Genomic DNA, 9,648 nt, shown 5'->3' with positions numbered 1-9,648 from the left:
CAGCATTAAGCTGGTGAGTTCATAAGTATTTTAGTGTCGGTATTTGTCATCCAAAAATGTTTGAACATGTATCAAGTATAAGTTTGTAAAATGTATGTAAAGGTTTGCAATTGTTTGTAAAAGTTTGAATCTCTCAGAAAAACCTATATTTTCTATTAAAGTAGCCTTCTACCAAGGCTTAACTGTTTTGTATGCTCGTTTGATGTAAAAGTGTGTAATTTCCCAAGTGTAACTATCATTTAACAAAATATAGTTTGTACATTATCGTTTAAGTGAGGTTATCACTAAAATATGTAATGGGTAAATCATTGTAGTACTGTAGCCTTGTATCATAAGAACTACTGTTGTACTAATTACCTTAAACCGGATTTATATTAAGGCATTATGTGATAAATTGCACCATACTATCGACTAGTAACAACGACATAATGAATAGTCGTAATAACGGAATGACGTTTGGCACCCGCAGACCTGCAGGTCCGGCTGTAGCTAGCAGCAAGGTGTAGGATTGTCAATCCAGTATAGATCTATACGCAAACTCATGCTCTCCCTCCAAGAGAATTCTGGCTACAACTCGAGCCATGACATTTAAGTCATGCTCCGATTTAAATCACAATAATTAAAGTATTCATGTATATGTAATGTTTCTCGTTCTATTATAGTTGTATATGTATTGTTTCTAGTATAGTTGTATATGTATTGTTTCTAGCATCGTTGTATATGTATTGTTTCTAGCATCATTGTATATGTATTGTTTCTAGCATCATTTTATATGTATTGTTTCTAGTATAGTTGTATATGTATTGTTTCTAGCATCGTTGTATATGTATTGTTTCTAGTATAGATGTATATGTATTGTATTACCCCGATGGTAACTAACTATCGATGTACTGGTAAATATGAATATGGAAGTACTTTTTATGTCTATACATGTATATATGATATATAACTAATATGGAAACGACCCTCGGATGGTCACCCGAAATCCCACCAGACCACATCTCAATGCGCGAAAAGGAAATAGGGCGGATGGCCTTCCTAAGCCCTTTAAACATTACTATATATATATATATATATATATATATATATATATATATATATATATATATATATATATATATATATATACATATATATGGGCATGCAATTTATAAGAAGTAAAACAAAGTTTAATAAAATCATTTGATAAGTAAAAAGAGTTTGTAAAACATTTGAAGTGATGCAATTTGATAAACAGTTGAACAGTGATAAAATCATTGGTTTTCTAGTTATTAATCACATGTGATTAATGCAATGACATGTAATTGATGCAATAACTATAAGTATTTAACTTGTATCCCCCCCCCCCCCCATAAATTATTTAAAACATTTAAAAGCTTTTCAAAGGTTGATTAGGGGTATGAACTCACTTGTGGTGAGTAGATTGAATTTGATGTATCGGGTACCGTGCTAGGTGGCAAACGGAGACTTGTTCACACGTTCTAGTCTAGTTATCATATAATGAGCATATATATAACTAATTAGCCAAATAATAACTTAACACAGTAAGTTAAGACACTTAGGAACATGTATACACTTTATATAAGTGTTATAGGTCCTAATGGTTGCATCTAAGTTGATACGAGACAAGGCAAAGAGGGTTTAATGCACCAATGACCTTGTATATGAGTTCACCACCCAACAAACCCCACCCTTTGGAGTTTACGGCCGTGAACCCATGAGTTTACGGCCGTGAACTCCTCACATGGTGGTTTTGGGTGTTTTGAGGTGTTATCTTGATCCTAGAATAAGCCTAGCCTTGTTGGAATAATCCTTGAAGTAGTTTAAGGCCTTGGAATGCTCCTTTGGGGAGTTTATGGATAAAGGACCATATCCCCTAGAGTTTACGGCCGTAAACTCCTATGGGGTGTTGGTTTTAATTCTTTTGAGGCCCTTGCATATGTAAGATAGCTTCCATGTTTTTATCTAAGGCTAAAGGGGACAAGAGGCACACAATTGTGCCTTCACTTGGAGTTTACGGCCCAAGATATGTTCCTTGGCCGTAAACTCCCTTTAAGGAGTGATTTTGATGTCTTTTGTTCCCCATTCAAGTCCCATGTGTTCAAGGGTAATTGTCTTAAAGCCTTAGGGGTGTTTAGGGCATCTTTAACACTTGAAAAAGGGGTTTACGGTCCAAGATCCTTCCTTGGCCGTAAAATCCTAAAACCTTATGATTTTGAAGTGTTTTGGTGTCCAAATTAAGCACAAGCATTAGAGGGTAATTGTCCTTAGGCTTAAGGAGGTGATTTAGGGCATTTACGACCCTTAAAAAGGGGTTTACGGCCCAAGAGAGTTCCTTGGCCGTAAACTCCTATAAATTGTGTTTGTTGAATGATTTCTAGCCTCTAATGATCATACACTAAGTCCTTAACTAGTTGCTTAACAAGAAAATGGGACTAGGTAGCCTTTAGGCTTCGTTTTGGAGTTTACTCCCCAAGAACGTTCTTGGGCGGTAAACTCCCGGATCTTGCAGTTTAGACATGTAATTGATGTTATAAAGCATATATCAAGCATTAAAACACATTTAGGAAAGTAGACTCACAATCCGGGATGAAAACCCGAAGATCCGTCAGAGAGAATTGGCTTTTCTCTAGTTGGAATTGTGAATAATGAATGAATTAAATTCAGAAATCTATTTATAGTCCTGGACTATTTTGACAGAAAATATTTTTATTCCGAAAGTCGGACTATAACATTATGAAACTTACAATGTTCAAGTTTCACAATTACAGGAGCATCCACTCTCCTGATATATCCAGAAACGTAAACCCTAACGTACACAAACTTGTTCAGACAAGTCTGAAAATTAATGAAACTGGACTAGCTTCTATTGAGTAGATAATGTTCGTACAAATGGAAATTTCGGGTTGTCACAATAGTCTCCAGGGCTTAGGCACTAAGTCTGCATAGTTGTAAGGGTTTAGGTACTAAGTCTGCATAGTCGCCAAGGTTTAGGCATCAAGTTTGCATGATCACCAAGGTTTAGGTATCAAGTCTGCATGATCACCAAGGTTTAGGCATCAAGTCTACATGATCACCAAGGTTTAGGCACCAAGTCTGCATGGATACCAGGGTTTAGAGTACACCAGGTGAACACATCATTCACAACACCTACAGGTTGCGAGCCTGCTAGTGTTCCACTGGACTGTCTAGAATAGTCTGTGGTTGTCATCCATACTCTGCTGAATGATGGGGCCATCATTTGGGAAAGGCTTCTCACATCGTCCACCTCTCACCCTCACCTCATGAACTATAACACCTCTCAACTCATCATCCAACTCATATTCCATCTATTACATCTACCCATGTTTTACCCCAACATTATCGTAGATATAAAATACATATACAGTTTAAATCATTTAAAACATGTATAAAATCGTTCATCTAGCATAGACAGCAAGTACTCAGATAATATGCACACATAGCATGTAATTTATATAAAATACTTCATATCTATGTGTAAGATGAAAGTAACTATCCACTCACAACACGTAATATATATTAAATACTTCACATCTATGTGTAAGATGAAATGGACCATGCACTCACTTGAGAAGGTGGTGACTCGGGTACTCGGACAGTGATTCGTTTACTTTAAAATAATTTCCTTCAACGAAACCTAGTATTATTACCACTAGATTTTAGTCTAATATTTACCGTGACTAATTATTAGTCTTATTATTATTATTATTATCTAAGCGTTTAAACAGTACTTTCCAACGACTATGTACAGACAGGAGTCAGACATAAAACACCGGAGGGCAAGACCATTTTGGCATATAACACTTCTGAAATCCAACAACCTTATGCGGCCCTTTAAACCAGATTTCCCGTATCGCGAGTAGTTAAAAAGATATTATAATGACACTTATATAATAATAGCTCAAAATATTTATTATATGTTCATAATAACAATACTAATTTTAAATATAAACTATATTAAAATAGGGTAAGCATAACTTACTTACAAGGGGGTTTTAGCTAGGAGTCAGGCTCTGCAGGGGCAGAACTTCGTCGCTAAATATTTCTAAGAAAGATTCGTACAGCGCTTCCGCGCTCACCTCACTATACTAAAACTACAGAAAGAGAAGTCGAATCACGAGGGACCGAAATGCTCTAGGGATAAGAAGAGAAAGACTCTTAAATCAAGAGAACGGTACAAGAAATATGAAAGCTAGTAGCCCTTCTTTATACTAATTGAATTTTCTAAAACTACCCTCCATAATTACTTAATGACCTTATATTTATATAAACAACTAAACACCCATTTATAATACTATTTTAAATAGATTTAACGATATTTGTACTAAACTAATGTCGAAAGAACTCAACATTAGTCTTATAATGAGCGCATCGTCGATACCTATCTAATGATATATATATATATATATATATATGTATGTGTGTGTGTGTGTGTATGTATATATGATTTATACTTTATTTAAATACGTAAATATGTTATTATAACTTTTAACTCGTTCATACGAACTCCGTTTTTGACGTTATTTATATCCACGTGTAGGTGGAGACGTAGTCTACAACTTTCATTTAGATTCCGTCGGCTAATTTTGACTTTATTTTTAAAGTTATATTTTTAACAGACCGGGACATGATTAGTCCGTTAAAATCTCATAACGTCTTTATCCGATGTCCATTTTCGTCTGTCTTTTTATCGTTACGCTACTAATAACGAGATATTCGATTATTGTTTAGGTTGTGTCGGCTAAAAACCGCTCGATCTAATACTCGAACTTCGGGCTGTACACCGCTAAGCCGAAACTTCGAAAAATCATAACTTCCTCATAAGAAGTCAGATTTGGACGTTCTTTTTATGGACGCTCTCAGGTTAACATAGTCTACGACTTTCATTTAGATTACTAAGGCTAAAAGTTGCTCTATCATAAATTCACTATTTACATCTTCATGGTGTCGTGATGGTTCCGTCGTTAAACTTCGATGGGTCATAACTTCTTCGTTATAACTCGGATTTTGGCGCTCTTTATATGTACGAAAGCCTTGAGATATATTATACAACTTGGTTAAGATTATTTATTCTAAATAATCTTTTGTCGAAAAGTCGTTTTCAACCCATATTATCTCTAAATTGACTAGCCCGGATCTACGGGCGTTACAAATTACAAGCTCGTAATGCAAGCATACATTGCTTTCTTGGAATGCTAGGAATCCCAAATTAACTTTATTGGTCATTTGTAAATTATCCTACTGCACAACATTGTCAGTACACGTGAGGTGATCATGGGCACTCTATGGTCATACTTGAAGTAATGGTCTCATAAGATCAATGGATCTAGCATGCCTTTTTGGTTCTCCTGGTTCTCTAAATGACATCAATGTTATTAATTGGTCTCCACTATTCAACGTCTTATATAATAGATCTGAACTAAATTCTTCTTTTTAAGTGCATTGAGCATCATACGAGTGTAATTATTATTTTTTTGATGTGATATATTTTAAGTATGATATATTTGTTAAATCATTCTCATGCCCAAAGGATACTAAACTGAAAAAAAAAAATAGAAAGTTTAATAGAGAGTTAGGAAGGATGTCGAACGAGCCTTTGAGATTCCTAACAACACTGACATATATTGAAAAAATCGAGACTTTTTTAAGAGGAAGAAACTTGCAGTGGTAATGTATACATGTATAATATTACATAATATGATTATAGAAGACAAAGAAAGAACAATATGTGAGTATGATGAGAACAAAATCATTCCCAAGACACAAACAATATATATCAGTGGCGAATAGTAAATTGAAACAAGAGCCAAGATACGTAACATGACACATCATAATCTACGCAATGGACTTGGTGGATTATTTTTACAGTGCTTAAAACATTTATCTCAACATTGATCTCGTAGATGATTCAGAAGACGGATTTTCAAATGAAGACTTCTTTTAGCATATTTAGTTATTTATTTTTTAGAATTTTTATTTTTTTATTACACAAAACTGTAAAAATGGTCCCTGTGATATGTACTTTTCGAGGATTTGATTCAATGTACAACACTTTTGGATTGTGGTCCTTTTAAGCAACATTGGTTGTGACTTTGGTACCTCAATAAACTGAAATGATTGAAATACCCTTGATGTATGTATTTTTCATTTTTCTTTCATTTTTTTAAAAGTTAATATTTATTTACCTATTTTAGTAATTAAAAATAAAAAAAGTCTCTCTCTCTCTTTAGTAATTAAAAATAAAAAAAATCTCCTCTCTCTCTCTCTCTCTCTCTCTCTCTCTCTCTCTCTCTCTCTCTCTCTCTCTCTCTCTCCAAAGCCTTTAATCTGTTTTGTCTCCCTCATCTCCAAATGAAGCGGATTTAATCACCCCAAATTATGTTTCTCTTTCTCTATCATTACAAAAACAATTTTTCTCATTGAGAGCAAAGCAAAGGACATTATACACTTGTCTCTCAATTTAATTATGCAATTGGTGAAACACGATATCAAAAGAACACTTGATGAAATCAATTTTGGGAAATTTAAATTCGATAAACACATTCAAAGTAGACACACTTGTTGTGAAGATCCTTGAAAAAACACACATAAAAAACATCAACTTCTCAGATTAGGTATGATCTATTCCATTCAATTCCATTACTCTCCCATCTTGAATCTAATGAAACTAAATTGATGTTTCGCTAGAATTTAGTCAGTTGTAAATTTTAATTTGGAATGTGTTTCAAGACTTCGATAACAATCTTCAAATTTGAATAGAACCTATTCTGATATGTATACTATTTATTTGGGATATTGCCACACTGAAGATCATCAAACATCCTAATGTTGTGATTTGGACCAAATCCCCATCTTCGTCCTTTGATGAAGGGTGTGTGTATGTCGATTGTGTCCCTCTCCCTTGTTATTCTCTGAATCGAGCTTGTGTGTGTTGGGTAATTATGGTGTAGATTTTTGTTGGTGGCTATAAACATGTGGTGGTTCTTGATGATAGTAATGGTGATGGTGAGACTGAATTTGCATGGCGGTGGAGGTGCGAAGATGATAGTTGATTTGATCAAAGAAAGAAGATGGTTGTGGAGAAGCAGGAGTGAATCGATTCTTCCTTTACAACCCTTTCCTTTTCCTAGAACCATCTCTCTCTCATACAATCATGTTTCCCTTTCAAAGAAGATGATGTTCATATGTTTTTGTTTTTAGGTGCATGTTGTGCAGAGAGAAAGATGAATATGGGTGATTCATAAAGAAGATGATGAACATAGGAGCCCTATCTTCTTCTTCTGATGAATCATGTAACCGATCCAGAAAAATGTAATTTGAACAAAGTCCTCGAAAAAATACACATCATAGGGATCGTTTTTGCAGTTTTGTCTGTATTTCTTTTATTTCAATTAATGATATTTGTTTTATTTAAATTAAAGACTATTTATACCGAACAAATACTGTATTATATTCGCATCCACTTAAAAACTCGTTTTCATCGGACACTTAACGTAATTCAATTATCTGTAACACTCATTTATTTTAGCAAAAAGTAGAAGTAAAAAAAATTATATATGTAAAAAGATTGAAGTGTATGTTTGCATGATAAAAAAGATAATAAATAATACATAAATATTAATCATATAATAAGAATAGTGAAAATATGAAATGACTAAACCAGCGCGTGCATGTCAACAAGTCCCCTCCTATCATCTGATCCATGTATTGTCACTGTCGTCCCCCCACCACCACCCCCTCCTTCAGCTTTTATATCTCCGATCCCCATTCCCACCACATTCCATCCTCTTTCTCTCTCTCCCCCATGTGCATCTGCTAGTTCAATTCACCATTACTTTCTCCTCCCCCCTTCACCGGAGCTATGGTGATGCGATGAAGGAGCGTCAACGATGGCAGCCTGAAGAAGACGCTCTCCTCCGTGCTTACGTTAACCAGTACGGCCCTCGAGAATGGAATCTCATCTCTCAACGCATGTCCAAACCCTTAGATCGTGATCCCAAATCGTGTCTCGAGCGTTGGAAGAATTATCTCAAACCCGGAATCAAAAAAGGATCGCTTACACCACAAGAACAGACACTGGTGATTTCACTTCAGGCGAAGTACGGAAACAAGTGGAAAAAGATCGCCTCCGAAGTCCCTGGCCGAACAGCTAAGCGTTTAGGAAAGTGGTGGGAGGTTTTCAAGGAAAAACAAATCAAACAGCAGATTCAGAATAATAAGAAGTCCGGATCGTCGACTTCGAATCCGCCGCCGCCGCCGCCGTCTGTTGCGGTTGTTTCCGGTTGCTGTGGTTCGCCGGAAAAAGCTATCCAAGGTACGTACGACCATATACTGGAGACTTTCGCAGAGAAGTACGTGCAACCGTACTTGAAACCAGCTCCGGTGGTGATGCCAAATCTGAACTCACCGATTCTTTCACTCGGTTCCGGTTCAAATCCGACACCCGACCCGAATGTTACAGCACCAATGTTACCACCATGGATGAATAACAACAATACGACGTCGTGCTTAACATCATCTTCTTCCTCAAAGTCGACAACGCCATCTCCATCGGTGAGCCTCACCCTCTCCCCCTCCGAACCGGTGGTGCTTGACCCGGTTCACTCCGACCACCTCCTCAACTCCCGGTTCTTCCCGGTTCAACAAGTGGGTACATTGGTTCAGTGCTGTAAAGAGGTGGAGGAAGCAAAGCAAAACTGGGTTCAACACAAGAAGGAGGCGACATGGCGGCTGAGCCGGCTGGAACAGCAGCTAGAAGCGGAGAAAAGCCGGAAGAGAAGAGAGAAGATGGAGGAGATAGAAGCGAAGATACGGTGTTTGAGGGAGGAGGAGACGGCGGCGTTAGGGCGGATGGAGAGTGAGTACAGAGAACAGTTGAATGCGTTGCAGAGGGATGCAGAAGGGAAAGAAGTGAAGTTAATGGAATCATGGAGTAATAAACAAATGAAGTTGAGTAAGCTTGTTGAACAGATTAATGGCGGATTAATTCAACATCAACATATGATTAGTGGAACTAATCATCATCATGGTTTAAGTTAAAATAAGACTGAGTTCCATTTGTTGGAGAAATTTGAGTGTTCATCAATGGAGTTCTTTTAGTGTGTTTTATGAAATGTAATGAAGGGATAATTATTAGCAAGTAATCTTAATTTCATATTGTCTTTTATAGTTTACTTTTTAGATTCATTGTTTCTAGTATTTTGGCTTGAAGGATGATGTGGTTCTTTCACAAAAATGTCCTAATCAAATTTGGAAATTGAATCTCCTATACATATATAACGGCAACTAATGGTCTTTTATATTACCAAGGAATGATGAATGAATTGACTCCACACTTTAGTAAGAAAATATATATAATTGTTTAAAAACCTTTTACGAAATATTTTATTTCATGACATAATATTTAGAAAAAATGAAATGGTCATTGTGGTATAAGTTTTTTCTAACATTTAGTCTAAATCTTGATTTTTTTGGTTTTATGGTTTTTTTACCTAATTTGGTCACTAGATTAATTGAAACGACGTTTAATCTAAACTTCGATTTTTTTAGCTTTATGATAGAGAAAATAAACAATGAAAACAAATTCTTAAGACAATATCAACCTGATTTCACACATGCACATAATGA

At 35.8% G+C, this 9,648-nt stretch overlaps 1 protein-coding gene across 1 annotated transcript; it reads left to right on the top strand.

Moving 5' to 3' along the window:
* Positions 1-7,779: 7,779 nt before the first annotated feature.
* On the top strand, positions 7,780-9,201 carry AS1 (myb-like HTH transcriptional regulator family protein). Its single transcript, XM_078992471.1, has one exon. The coding sequence runs from the start codon at positions 7,894-7,896 to the stop codon at positions 9,058-9,060; it is 1,167 nt and encodes a 388-aa protein (XP_078848597.1). The 5' UTR covers positions 7,780-7,893; the 3' UTR covers positions 9,061-9,201.
* The last annotated feature ends 447 nt before the right edge of the window (positions 9,202-9,648 follow it).

This window comes from Lactuca saligna, chromosome 4, assembly GCF_052625555.1.
Source record: "Lactuca saligna cultivar CGN05327 chromosome 4, ASM5262555v1, whole genome shotgun sequence".
NCBI lineage: Eukaryota > Viridiplantae > Streptophyta > Magnoliopsida > Asterales > Asteraceae > Lactuca > Lactuca saligna.
Note: the sequence above shows the minus strand (reverse complement) of the source record. Positions and strands in the feature narration are given on the sequence as shown.